The sequence below is a fragment of the Maylandia zebra genome, linkage group LG1, assembly GCF_041146795.1.
Source record: "Maylandia zebra isolate NMK-2024a linkage group LG1, Mzebra_GT3a, whole genome shotgun sequence".
NCBI classification, from domain to species: Eukaryota; Metazoa; Chordata; class Actinopteri; order Cichliformes; family Cichlidae; genus Maylandia; species Maylandia zebra.
In genome coordinates, this window is record NC_135167.1 from 18,670,751 (window position 1) to 18,684,650 (window position 13,900).

Below are 13,900 nucleotides of genomic sequence, written 5' to 3' on the forward strand. Positions count from 1 at the left end.
GTGAAAATGCTGAGCAGAGAGAAGCTCTCTGCTCTCTGAGTGTCGCGGGGCATAAATACTCATTCTTCCCTTCAGACAACGGCCGATCCTCCTCCACATTCAGCGCCACACACTTCAGTGAAGCCTCTATCCTGATACTCCAAGCTGATTGAAAAACTAAAGCCCTGAGATCAAGATTGAATAAGGAGATTATTAATAATGAGTGCATTCTATCATCCCCACAGAAGTTGAACGCTTTCCTTCAAGCTCAATTTGATCTTAACTTGGAGGAGAAATCTCTGTGGATCTGTTGTTTTTTCTCTGCTAATTAGTCAGGATCCACCGTAATACCCTGACTTCTCCGAGGCATGTTCCATTATGGCACAAATATCCTCTTATTAAAGAGGAAAAGGGAAAAAAATCAGGGACGTGTTTGTGCTTTAATCCAGCATTTGTTTAAACAAATGAAATCCCTGTGAAAGTTCTGAAGACATAATCTCCTCGTTCCCTTGTGATTGACACGTCATCCTAAAACTCAGTGACCTCAGCGTGACCTATCCGAGGATGGCACGACGAAAACTGCCAGTATTGCAGCAATGAAACCAAAGTAATTCATTTGTAACTATTTGTCCTCTTTAAATAGACTATGAGGTTTAAAAAGAAGCAAGAAAAAACAACATTTGAATATGACGGGGTTTTGATATATGGCTCAGAGTATAATCTCTGGCTACAGCCTGAATTGTGCCCCTTGAGATTTCCTGTTGTTGGCTTAACGGGGTTTCCAGGTTGGGCGTCTGCACACTGGAAAAACTGGACACCTATAAGCAGAGAGTCTGTATACGAGTGAAAATAAAGTGTGCTCCTTTAAAACAGCCTCGTTTCCTAAAAAGGTTAAAAAACAAATGAAATTTGAGAGTGCGTTTAAACGATTAATTTAATTGAAAATAGTGCAACGAGCTCATTGAAACATTTGAAACAGAAAGTTGGTGGCTTTCGGACTTTGGCTAATTTTCCATTTGATGTTAGGAACTTGATTTGGAAAGCCGGAAAAGCATGTTTACTTTACTGTTTTTATAGAAGGGTGGTGTACATTGGTAAACACGCTCCTGCTTCAAATTCATCTTATTTTTATTTTTTATTTTTTTTATCTATCCTGTCTCTCCTGATGTCTTCCTCTCTGCCTCTGCAGATTTACTCACCTGACCACACTAGCAGTAGTTTTCCATCCAATCCGTCGACACCTGTGGGTTCTCCTTCACCTCTAACAGCCACAGCAGGTGCAGCCTCAGCAGGTACAGTGGTGACTGCTGCTGGCACCCCGTCTGGAAGGCCAGGTAGGTCACCAGCCTGTGGATTTTAATCTCATAAACACTGTCTGCACACATATACTAGATACCAGCAGAAACTGCTTCATAAAGGCTTTTTTTCCCCAGGTAAAGTGCCGGTAACTCACTCAATGGCTATTTCTTTCCTAGAATAGCCAAGCTAATTATCAGGCTTTCATGAATATGTGCCCTATTTTAACTGTGGAAGTGCAATAACCCACACAAAAAGGCAGGTCTTTAGGCTGCCTCCAGCTGTGCTTTCTGATTCATGTAGTATAAAAAGGCTGGCTGAAACTGAAGTGGGAGGCAAATGAAAGAGTTTGATTAATAAACCGAGTCTTGTTCACTCAGTGTTGTCATCCCTCCTAAACAGCTGTGCTAACCACAGGTAGGCTTCTCCAGGAAAGTGTGTTATTGTGTGGACGCTGGAGTTATTGTCACAGCTAATTTTTCTGCTTTATCTCACATGATTAGCCAAAACATCATACAGTAACTGTGACCGTGTCTGCACCGTCATGCATCTTAGGAATAAAAGAGGAAGTAATGAATTTGAAGGTCTGTATTTTATGTAATAGTCACAGCTCTGCTTGTACTGGTCAGTGAATATAGGGCCCTGTGACTTCAATTAATTACTTTTACTCTGTGCTGCATTAGTCGGATTAATTAAAGCCTAAGTAGAGTGAATTGTGAAGAGTTTCCCTAAAACTTAATTTAATACCCCCTTTTAGCTTTAGAGCATCTCTAATCATTTGGTCGTCATTCTCCGTGCTTTATCTGAGTCGGGGCAGTTAATGCCATTTCTACATGAATCCATCCTAAAAGAAAGCTTAGTTTAGTCTGGGATAAGGCTGAACATCCACTGAATTGACAGCCACGATGAGTATTTAAAACTGAAGAAACGCGAGAATTAATTTTCAAGCGAAAATGTTCCAAGGAAGTTTAATCTCAAGCAAATAGAAGAGATGCCTCATGCCAGATTTATCTGCTGGCTGTGCTCTTTCTGCGGTCCACGAGCACAAAAGTGACACCATTTATACTGAAAGCATGAAATCTGTGTTACAAGTTTATTCTTCACCTGCATCTGCGTCAGGGGCTTTATTTTTGTGGCTGAGGCAGCCGCTCCGCATTGACTCCCGGTGACATCACAGAGAAGTTTTGGCTCTCAGCTTTTTAGGAGGCACTTTGCTCGAGCTCGGGAGTTTAAATGCAGCCAAGAAGTACCTTCAGAATTACGTGTAGTTTATTTTTTCTGCTGTCATTTCCTTTAAGTGATAGAAATTTATGGACAAACTGTGGAATGACTGCGGCTCTTGGGGCGGAGAAGGGTTTTAAGTTATTGAAAAGCTTTTCATATTTGCAGAACTGCATTTATGGCTTATAATAGCAGCTCATACTATTCATTCTACTTTTAGTAAAACAGTTTCAGGAGTAGATTTATTGTTATATAATCCTGCTTTCCCAGACAAGTGTTTTTGTAGTTAGATTTTTTTTTTTTGGGGGGGGGGGATGGGACGACCAGTTTCCCTCTGAATTGTAATTATTTTCTGCAACAAATTCAGAGAACAAAAGCAGGAAAGTAGTAAGGAAATCAGGGCGGCCCCATCAAGGGGATCCTGTTTGTAGTACACAGTACTTTTAAGTACCGGAAAAGAGATGTAGACGAAGAAAATGGTCCGTCAGATATGTTGACAGAGGCGGGAGACCAATGGAAAGAGAATGAGAGGGGGGGACAGTAAGGGAAAGCCCAGTGTGTTGTTTTAACGGGCAGTTGTGTCATGTGTGGTAATGGAGTGGCGACAGCTGTCTCTACGTATGCCCCCCTCTTCCTCAGCTGTTGCCCTGCCCCATGGACAGCTGTTCCCCCAGCACACACACGCATACACACACGCAGACCAGGCGGCAAAATGCCCCATTTATTCACCAGTGAGTGAAGGAAGGTGGCTGTGACTCAGCTGATCAGAGTGGCGGTGATGTGTCTGTTGACCTATTTCCAGTACAGCGCGCTGCACCTGAAAACTGCAACAATATGACAAGCTGAAAAAACAGTTCAGTGTTTTATTGAATGAAGAAAATCCATATTATATAGATATATATCTATATAATATATAAAGCACTGCTGCCAAATATGTCATGTGGAATTATGGGGAAAAGATATAGTTTTACTAATTATTCGTCCTTAATGTGCCTCCAGGCTTAGAAAAAGAACGATACTCTGAAAGTAGCCCAAAATTTGGCTAGTTGTTGATGTAAGTTTCCAAATCCATTCATCATTGGGACTGCACCAATATACAGCACATTACTCAAGGCTGGTTTGTTCAATTAGCCTTCTCTGGTGCACTTGGGGACCAGAGCTTCAGTCTAATTTTTCATAGCCGCCAGCCAGCAGAGGCTTATGTGAAGTTCCTGTCTCACTCACCTGGGAGAAAGCTGAGGCAGAACAGAGACTTTTTCATTTCCTCCTCCAAAGTCACTTTTAATAGTCTGTTAATTAAAGTCGGCTTTTCCAAGGCTGTGTGTGAGTGTGTGTGCAGAAACATGAAAACTCATAAGACCACAGAAGAGTTGTTAGACATTTCATTGGGATGATTTAATGGAAGTTCCCTGAGCGTGAAAGGTGTGATTTTTCTAGTGTTTGTCAAAAATATACATCAGCTGCATTTTTACCACTTTTAACCCCTTAAAGCCAAGTGTGTCATATCTACTGCAAGAGGTTTTGAGGCTTCTGCATCATCAGTGTGATTGTTTTCCCCCCCCCCCCTGAAAAATCTGAAAAAATACATTTTTAAGAAATAATTGCAAGACTGTCAAATGTAGCAAATATGATACATATTAAAACTCACACATGCAAATTAATATACATAAACACAATGTTCTAGAAGTTATTTCATGGTTTAGGCTTTAAAGGATTTAATAGCTAAGTTATTAGTGTACTTGTTCTGACAACATCGGTCTGATTTTGTAAAACTGAGAAATAAAAACGCTGCGTCACCCCGCTCAGCACGCTATAGCTTTGAAATGATGTAAATTAAGCTTTAAATTAAGAATAAAAAACCATCAGCGTTCCTCAGGCTCCTCTGCCTTTATCATGGGGTTTTCATTGCTGGTTATTTTAGCAAAATGAATTTCTAGAATCATGCGAAATGACTGATAGCAGAAACAAAGTCTCCTTGTGTGGATCACGCAGCAGTGCGCACCATTTACAAGGATGTGGGCTGGGTTTAGCATCCTAACACTATAATAGACACCAGAAGAGCTTGGAAAGACTACGGACACCCTATCCTACTCTGTAAATAACCTGGAAAGGTTCATTACTGTCAAAGTCCATTAAGGTTATTTGATTGCAGTATAATGCATTGCCTCTTGTTGCACATGGCTGGCACTACTTGGATAATTGCGACTCCAAAAAGGAAAGAAAGAAATGTTGTACTGTAGCTGGAAATGTGATGAGCAGATGTGGATTCCTCTTCTTTAATTTACACCAGATCAAATCAGCTTGATTTGCTTTCCTGTACTGGCCGGTAGATTAAATTTTTGGCTCAGATAAACATGCAAAAACTCACTGTGCCAAAGGTAAATTATAATCTCTCTCCCAGTGCAGAGTGTCTTAGATATCTCTGTATTTAGATCATATGATTAAAATGCACTGGTCTTTATTTAGAGCAGAATTAGATTTGACTTTATGGGACACATTAGTGGAATATTCAGGCTCATATATTTACAGATGTAAATTATATAAAGATGATTGACTTTAGTGCTACCACATCACCAGTCAAAGATGCTTTAAACTGACTAAAAGTTAAAGAAAAAGAAAGCCCATGTAATTATTTCTTTCACCAAAAGCCTGCATGAAGATCAGGTACTAAAACAGTCAGCAACGGTGCACTTTTGATTACTGGTTCCTGATGTTTTTGCACGTTTCTGGAATAAAATTAAAACATGCGTGAAAACTAGTCCTGAGCGTGATATTTTTCACTGCTCACATTGTTCTCATAGCCATGGTTATTAATGTGCAGATGCAGCGTTCATTTCAGGGTGGAAGTGGGTGTTAGTCAAACCCTGCGCTGGCTCATGTGTCAGGATGCAGTCCAGCCATCAGGAAGTGATGCAGTTAAGCTCTGAAAGATAAAAATACCTCTCATAGAACAACAAGAGACCAGAAAATCAGGATGTCAGTGTGTTATGACTGCATGTTATTGTGTTTGTCAGTGAATGATTTTTTTGTGTCGGCGTACCAGGATGAGGCTTTTGGCCAAAACTGAATCAGATAATTGTTAACACTGACCTTCACTTTGTCTCTCCTCAGGTACCAACCAGTGGCCCCGTGTTGGTGGGCAGACCCCCTCCTCCCCAAATTATGAGAACTCCCTTCACTCACTGGTAAGCTCTCTGCCCGCCTCCATCATTCAGTGAGAGGAGGATATGATGGATGCTCGCTTTAGATAAGCTGCCCATGAAGGACTGAGCTAGCATTACAGTGAGATTCCTGTCTGACAAATGTTTTGCTGAGGAAGGTGGGGGTAGAGGGATAACCAAACTGAACAATACCTGTCCCTTGGGGCATGCCATCTGTCCTCCACTCTGTGGGCCGGGTCTGGGATGACAGTTGGGGGATGGGTTTAGTTATGGGGGCTGGTGTGGGGGTGGCAGCTGTTTGCTGAACCTCTTCTCCAGAATTCCTTCGCTGCCGTACGACCAGAGCTGAAGATCGGATTTCATGCAGCCCTGCTACCTGATGCACATGTCATGTGTTTACATACTCTACTGGGAGTTTATTCAAGGGATAAACGGACTTAAATAAACTTACTATACAGATCCACAGACATATTTATATGATAAATAAAGACAGTATAATGTTAGGCAATAACCCAGCTGATCCAAGCAATGGGTGAACAAGTGAATTCATAAAACATATGGATCATAAGTGTTAACAAAATGCATTTATGTTTCATGTGTATGAAAGAAAGAAAATATTGACCGATATTGAATTTTCTTATCACCAGCAATTCAAATTGTATTGGTGTCGAAGTTTAACATGATTATATGTTTCTATGACCTCACAGAGAAGACCCGCAGAAGTAAAGGATGGAGCTTTTAGCCATGCTGTGATCTTAGAGGGACATAGATTCATCCTGACATTGTCTGCAAAGCTCCTTCATAATCCGTATTCACACGTAACAATGAAAAGACATCCAGGTTTAATATAAAGGATCCTATATCTACCTGGTAGAGATGTTCCTTAAGAATGTCTTGAACCCATACCCGGTTGTTTCTGAATCATTTAGGCTTCTAAGAGGTAAAAAAACATCAATTGCAGTTTTTTATTGAATGATGAATGAAAAATGCAGCTGGCAGCCACTGAAGGAAATTCTCATTTATTCTCAGCAACGTTCAAGAGTGTGCTGAAATAAAATCGTAGATCACGGTCCTCTGGTAGTTACGACAGAACTACTTGGAACATTGGAAAGTCCCAGAGAGCTCTTGGAAATGGTGATGAAGCTCTTTGAGGATTAGATTACAGTCAAAATGACTAATTTTGTTACTGGACTGGGCTGTGAACAGTAGTTATATTCGTTTAAGACGAATTTTTTTTAAAAACGGCAGACTTTGGTAATCAACAAAACACGCACAGCTGGATGAAATGAACATAAGAAGGCAAAGCAATAAGGCACAAAAGACAACAACATTATTTATCCCAGCACATAAAGTCAGTGTAAAGTTTTAAACTTGTGGCGATGCAGAAAATGTGACAAGTGCTGTAGTAGGGGTCTGTAAATACGCAAACAGCGAACCATTTTTATCTTTACAAAGTGAGTCGTCAGCAGCTGTGTGCTTCTTTCTAAATCCTGCCTCTTTCTCTCTATGTGCTATCACAAAACAAAAAAAAGTCTTTACCCACAGCGTGTTTGTAGTATTTATAGATTCTGATCTTTTTTTCTTAATTCTCTCTTATTCTTATTTGACTTTGCCAGAAAAACAGAGTTCATCAGCAGTTACATGAGCATCTCCAGGATGCCATGTCTTTCTTAAAGGATGTCTGCGAGGTACTCTTCAGATAGACTCTTTTTTTTTTTTACCCATTGCGTGTTCCATACATCGTTTTGTTTTCTTGCACAAGTTCGACTACATTCTTCACAGTGAAATGCACTTTCATTTATTACTACTTCTGTCGCCTTATTCTCATGTTATGTTGTTGTCGTTTTTTTTGTTTTAGTTTTTTTCTGCAGCCATGCCAGCTTGTAGTAATCAGCTTAGGTTCAGATGACAATGAAATTAAGTGGCTGCAGTGCCTCTGTTCATTTGAAAAACAAATGAGAACATATCCTGACTTCTACAACTCAAGCTGAAATGGCTCATTTGATCTTGCATTTGAATTGCCTTCTTTATCTTGTGTTGTTTTTTTTTTCTCACCATACAATCAGCATTTTCAATTTTTGTCCTAATGTGCTTATACTAAGCTGCTCTGTCCTTCTTTTCCTCCCTTCTTTCTCTCCCTAACCCTTCATTTCTCAATCCCTTTGGTCCTCCCAGTCTCGAATGGAGGATCGCCTGGACAGATTGGATGATGCAATCCTTGTTCTGAGGAACCACGCAGTGGGCTCCACCGCCAGTCTGCCCAGCGACATACACAGTCTGCTGGGACAGGCACAAAATGGGCCAATAACAGCCATTGGACCAAATTTTCCTGCCTCTGCATTGGTTCCAAGTCGGACTGCAGCGATGGTACGATAACTTCATATAAGTATTTATTTATTACTATACGGTATTTTTCAAACTACACCACATAAAACACCTTGGCCACCTGGTCAAAAAAAGGAGAGCTTTGAGACATTTTCCGCAGACGAACAGTTGAATTTATACCGGCATATTTTCCATAAGTGTAATAGCTGGCCGTAGGATCACCCTCCTCTTGAGAGCGGCTGTATACACAAGTTTGAGAGAGAAATGAAGAAAACAGGCACAAAGAAGTAAAGTTGGCGTAGGACGTGTTTGTACGTTGCAATCCTTCTAGAGTTAAACTCGAAGCCCCTTGAGAACTGGGGAAATGCCGGTCTCGGTGTAAATCATGACGTGTTCGCCCATCCTCCTTCTGAGGTATTTGATTGTACAGAGCCAGGAGATTTGAACACATCTGCAGTGGAAATTAAAATGGGATGACTCGTCCAACTGTTATCTGGAGGTGTTTGGAAAAAGTTTGACACAAACACAAACTTAAAAAGAAAAAGATCAAATTAATTTGAACGTGGGAAGAAGTTTAGATTACTTTTTTCTCTGAGATAAATGATGGAAGGAAAAGTTAGACAGTGATGAGATTTTGTATCTAATAAGCCAGTGATTAGCTGTAAATGTGGTGTTGCCTTTAAATTCAGACCTAAAATTAATATTCTTGTTTAGATTACTGTTATACAGAAAGGCCAAAAGGCTCCTTTTGTGTGTAAATTGATTATTAATTAATTAGTTTAATTTTTTTTCTATAAAACAAGCACGTATTGTGAGTAAAGTGTTTTGGTAAGGTTGTACTTTGATGCAGCATGAAGAAAGAATGAAAAGATGCATTTCTGAGTGCAGACCGACATTTTAGTGCTCAGTCTGCACTTTTTGTTTTCGTGTCTTGATCATTGCAGTGGAGCTGTCGTGCAGAAATTCATTTATTTTCAAAGCAGTTTCGTTTTTTTCTTTGTTTTAAGGTGGTATTTTTCCTGTCGATGGTTGTTTTCACTCGTACGCGGAGGCTACTGGGTAGCTCGCTTTGTCCCTTAACAAGAATTTTACTGTGGTTGTCAGAAGAGCTCAGTTTGATGTATTTGTTACAGAGAGCTGGGTTGTGGCAGTGATGTTGACCGACTGCGACTGTGAGATAGAACATACTGTGTCTGCACTAACACAGCACTTCCTGTGTGGGAAGAGGTCCCTTCAGACAGGGCTCAACAGCCTCGACACGGCACAGCCACAGGCTTTTTACTCTGGCTGTCACCCCGCCCTCTACCCCCTTCCACCCCTTTTCATCACTTCTTTTTAACAACCCAGGAAATCTGAATCGTTGGAAACGTGTGTCTGAACCCGCAGCCTCCACCCAAATAGAGGTCCTCAGCTGTATGGTAATCAGGCCCAGCCATGAAAATGGCAGCGTTCTTTTCTTGCCAGAGCCCCAGCCTCACTCCTCCTCCTCCAGACAAAGAGTTGTTTGGACACCTGTTGAGAGCACAGCAAAGATTAGCGTAGCGCTGGGGAAGGGGAGGATCTCGGAGCGGTGGGGTTAACAGAGGCCAACAGTGACTGGGGATCACATTCCAGAGGAAAAGAGGGAGATGCTCTCCACCCTTAGTGATGATTTCTCCGCCTTTCCTCAGTCCTTGAAAAAGGAAATCAAATGGCTCTAGAGCATGTGGTAAAGGAGGGGCTTTGTGGCACAACGTGGTGGGAGTTGACCATTTCTGTGTTATGCATGTGAACAAAATAACAAGGAGATAGTCAGACATTGGAGTGGGTTTAGCTTGACTTCTTTTGAAACTGAACACAGAAGGATTATTCTTCTCGTAGACATGAGGAACAGACGGGTCCTCAGTTGTGGTTACAGAGCGGGGAGTCTGAGAATGTCGCTGCAGCGAGCAGTAACACAAAATGCAACAGTGACAGAGACAAATGAGGAGGCTATATATGGACCTTTAAGTATGGCTAAATATTGTGGCACAGGTGTTTTTTTTAAATTTGTGTTTATTTTCTATTTCCTACCCTTGATTATGCATTATAACGCTGCTGTGGAGCAAATCTCCAAAGTACCCACAGGTGTTGGTAATGACTGACTTGAATGGTGATTAAACCCAGAACTTGTCCCATGCTGTGACTACAGGTTTTAATAAACACTGCTACAGACAGCATCTAATCTAATGTATATATACATATATAAAAGCATCTTTTTTTATGATCCAACCAGTGTAGAGTGCTCACCAAAATGTGCAAATCAGTATAACTAAGGTTGCTCTTTTTCTTTAAAACTGTGGGATTTTCCATTTTAGGCTTTTCTCCTGCTCAAAAGTGTTGTTTCATTTTTATGAACAGTCTCCAGTGAGTGTGTGGCTGCTTCCTTTCTTCACGTGTCCTTCCTGTCTGTGTTGCAGCAGGGCAGCGACGATGCTGCCAGCCTGAACAACAGCCACGGAGGCCTGCCCAGCGCCGGCTCGACATCCAGCACAGAACTCAATCACCAAGTGGAAACGTTCAGAGGTCAGCTCCACCACGGCGTCCCACTCTACGATATCCACACGATTCGGTTTACGTATGATGTCTTACCTCCACATTTCTGTTACTAATAACAGGTCTTACTTCAGGCCTTCCAGCAACCCTGGAGCTGAAGGTGGAGAAACAGGACAAGGATGAGATGCTCGACAGCATCTCCACCGATAACAAGTCAGATGACGAGAGTGACAGAAGAGATATGAAGACACCCAGAGCAGGCCCACGCACAAGGTAAGAGGACCTTTCGATACGAAAACGTGTGAAACATTCTTCAGAAGTGAAAATAAGCTCTATGGCATGCTTTGAGATGGTAGAAACATGGGATAAGGCTGGAAAGGTTGTCTTTCATATGCGACAGGTAGTGGAAAATCTGATACATATCGTATTAACCTTAACTGTCATTATTTGATTTAAAATAGGCATGTCAACAAATGGGAACAAGAGCTGGGTAAAGAAATTCCAGAGGAGATGTGGAGAATACTGGATTCGGTGCTTTTTAACACCCCAAATTACAAGCAAACAGATAAATGTGAAACAGCCCTGCTGGAGATTATGGAACCAAACCATACTCACATGTTTTGGACATTCGGAAAAATAAAACCCCTTTTGGATAGTATTCATTCAGAGCTTGCTGAAATGTTTGGCTATACAATCCCATGATCATTTCAGATCCTATACTTGGATCACCTTAAAGGAAACATGCATCCAAAGACTAATACCTGTTTAACATTGACCTAGCACTGGCTAACGACCAAAACACTAAGCTACAGACAATGGGTGATTGTTGTTGTTGTGATGGTAAACTCAAATACAGACTGAAAGTGAAAGAATATTTCTAAAAATCTGGGACAAACGGTTGTTATACAAAGTGAAGAAAAGTCAAAAGTAACAGAAATTATTAAAAGAGGCAGTTTTGCACCGACACACTAACACTGGCACTGTTCAGATGTTCATGTGCTTGTTTTATGTTTCCATGTGGCTACTTTTCAGTTTTATTTTGCGTTAGCTTAGCCACCATGTGTAGTCATTTTATATGTGTAAAGGAAGCAAATAAAATTCGGTTTTTTATCAGTTTGGTTCCTATGAATGGCACATTCACTTTCACATTAGACAAGTGAATACACTTCATTCATTTCCTCAGAAAGCCTGCAACCAAGTTAAAGCCGGGTGTCTGAAAACGGCCGGGACACAAACAAACAGAGACCTCCCCTAAGGGTGGGAGGGATAACCAGTCCTGTCAGGCAAATCTTTTGTCTCATTAATACATGCTTAAGAAACAACAGATTTCACTTGATGCTGAGAAGGCGGAGCTTCTCAGCATCAAGTGAAATCGTTGTGGTAAAAACTCATGGATGTTAAATGAATTAAATTTTCTTCCTTCATGTTTATAGTTCATGGTTTAATCACGGTCATGTCAGATTAATGGTTTGAAGACCATCCTATCATTGGTGCAGATGACTGAATGGTGGCTGCGGGTTGATTTCTTCTCTCTGCTGCAGCATCACCGAAGACGAGGATCTGAATCCCGAGCAGAAGGCTGAACGGGAGCGCGAGAGGAGGATGGCTAACAACGCTCGCGAACGCCTGAGGGTGCGAGACATCAACGAGGCTTTCAAAGAGCTGGGTCGCATGTGCCAGCTGCACCTGAAAAGCGAGAAGCCCCAGACTAAACTGCTCATCCTCCATCAGGCTGTGGCTGTCATACTTAGCTTGGAGCAGCAAGTCAGAGGTCAGTGTTGCAGCGCTGCTGCGGCAATTAACTGAAATGCTACATCACATCAAATCACTGCTGACTCTTAAAAACAACGTGTGTTTTGATGCAGCGTTCCTGCAGGTGGTAATTTAATTTCACTGTCACATCCAGAGCAGATACATGTGGAGTTAGAAAGGAAAAAATAGGGAATGGAGCTGCCAGAGTATCACAGACAGTAAAGAAAATGCAGGGCGTTTATTCAGCTCAGATGTTTCCCTGCAGTGCTGCATTTAGAGGTACTAAAATGAGTAATGATGAAAGATTTGAGGCGAAAGACAAACAAAGTAACGCCCTTTTATAACACCCTTAAAGCTTCGGTCTCTCTCTAAAATTTTATCTTAATTTTATTTAAAAAAAAGCTTTGACATGTGTTTAATTAAAGTGTAATCTGTGTTTATGTGAACTCACAGAGAGAAATCTGAACCCCAAAGCAGCCTGCCTTAAGAGAAGGGAGGAAGAAAAAGTGTCTGGGGGCTCCAGTGATGCCCAACCAGCCCACACAGGAGTCCATCCAGGCCTGACCGACACATCCAACCCCATGGGCCACCTCTGAGACAGGTACTCTCACCTCTAATTGAGCGACACACACTGCTATGATGGTTTTCTCTAATAACTGAATAATCGGTCATCTCATGACAGCATATTTTCTTTTTCTTTCTGCACTTTGATACCATGATAATTGCGGTCATCCTGTGTGTTTTCCTGGTTTAACTGATGTTTAGTTGATTACACAGGTCAGCATGATTGAATCATATTGACGCAGCATGTTTAAACCCAGCTAAAGTCCACAATCTTCATTTTTTACTTATGTTTCCTAAAATAAAATTTTTAACTTGAAGATGTCAAACTGTAAAATTCTTTCAATCGTTGTTATTTAAAAAGATGCAGATAGATGGAATATTCACTAAATTATTTAAATTTTAATAAAATCTCTGCTAAGGTTACCAGAAACCATCAATCAGTCACATTTCATGAGAGTTAAAGTTGCCAGCCATCACTAAGAGGACAAATTTTGCTGGCTGACTGGTCGCGCTTCCAGCCACGTGCGTGGCTGTGCTGAGCGGGGTTTCCCCCTCATGGCTGAGAGCTTTGTTAAACAAGGATTTGGGGTGAAATTGTGCACGGCTTATTTGCCGTTTATGCATCAGAATCTGTTCAATAAACTGCACTTTCCAGACATACTTTTAGAGACAGTGAAGATAACAAACACTGGAAATATTGGAAAGTCTGGTTGTTCTTGGCCGGCGATCTGCATCTTTGGCTGGTTTTTCCTGTGCTGCGTCACTTTTTAGTAAGGCTCTAAATCTATGTTACCTCATTTAAAGTAAGCCAGTGCATTTTCTTCTCATTTTTGGCTATTCGATCAACAAAACTGTATTTTGTATTTGAATAAATTAAACCCCTTTTTTATCCCTTATTTTTATTTGGAGGAAAAATCCTTTAATTTAAATGTTATAATTGTCCTTTATTGATTTATGTCTGATTTATGTCAGACTTTTTAAAAAATAAATATGTAAAACAGCAGGACTTTAATCACCAGCTCTAGTGCTGAAGCTAAAATTTGGACGGCCTACGCTCAGCTCCTTTGATGCGCACCTCTGATCAGTGC

The 13,900-nt window shown here is 41.0% G+C and overlaps 1 protein-coding gene across 9 annotated transcripts in view; it reads left to right on the forward strand.

Moving 5' to 3' along the window:
* Positions 1–13,900, forward strand: part of tcf12 (transcription factor 12) — an 83,830-nt gene that overhangs the window by 68,355 nt on the left and 1,575 nt on the right. For 3 of the 9 annotated variants that reach the window (XM_004543071.3, XM_076882780.1, XM_012917003.5), the window contains 8 exons: positions 1,169–1,313; positions 5,608–5,681; positions 7,274–7,345; positions 7,833–8,024; positions 10,421–10,526; positions 10,619–10,769; positions 12,038–12,267; positions 12,702–12,849. In XM_004543071.3, coding sequence (XP_004543128.2) covers positions 1,169–1,313; positions 5,608–5,681; positions 7,274–7,345; positions 7,833–8,024; positions 10,421–10,526; positions 10,619–10,769; positions 12,038–12,267; positions 12,702–12,844 — 1,113 coding nt within the window. In that variant the 3' untranslated portion in view covers positions 12,845–12,849. The remainder of the gene's footprint in view (positions 1–1,168; positions 1,314–5,607; positions 5,682–7,273; positions 7,346–7,832; positions 8,025–10,420; positions 10,527–10,618; positions 10,770–12,037; positions 12,268–12,701; positions 12,850–13,900) is intronic. The other 6 variants (XM_004543074.3, XM_012917004.5, XM_012917001.3 and 3 more) reach the window with 4 other exon arrangements.